The 302-nt window shown below is 65.9% G+C and overlaps 1 protein-coding gene across 1 annotated transcript in view; it reads left to right on the forward strand.

Annotated features, from left to right (window-relative positions):
- ATN1 (atrophin 1) overlaps positions 1–302 on the forward strand; it is a 13,025-nt gene that overhangs the window by 6,817 nt on the left and 5,906 nt on the right. The window contains exon 5 of the mRNA XM_017731663.1: positions 40–297. Coding sequence (XP_017587152.1) covers positions 40–297 — 258 coding nt within the window. The remainder of the gene's footprint in view (positions 1–39; positions 298–302) is intronic.

Below are 302 nucleotides of genomic sequence, written 5' to 3' on the forward strand. Positions count from 1 at the left end.
CCCGCCTCTGCCTCTCCCCCCTCGTCTGTGCCGGCCCCTTCTGCTCCCCCTTCCTCCTCCTCGTCCTCTTCCTCCGCTTCGTCCTCCTCTTCCTCCCACACTCCCCTTTATCCTACGGCCAATGTGGTCCAGGTTGGGGCCAAAATTGCCAGTGGAGTGGGAGGGCTCCCAGCACCAGGGGCTCCTGAGCAGACCCTCAGCGCTAAGCACAATCCACCACCCACCACGCCAATCTCACTGGCGTCGGTAGGAGGAGGGCTTCCCCCCCAAAAGACGCCCCCAGCCAACCCCCCACCCGCCCC

This window comes from Corvus brachyrhynchos, unplaced genomic scaffold, assembly GCF_000691975.1.
Source record: "Corvus brachyrhynchos isolate BGI_N302 unplaced genomic scaffold, ASM69197v1 scaffold3, whole genome shotgun sequence".
NCBI classification, from domain to species: Eukaryota; Metazoa; Chordata; class Aves; order Passeriformes; family Corvidae; genus Corvus; species Corvus brachyrhynchos.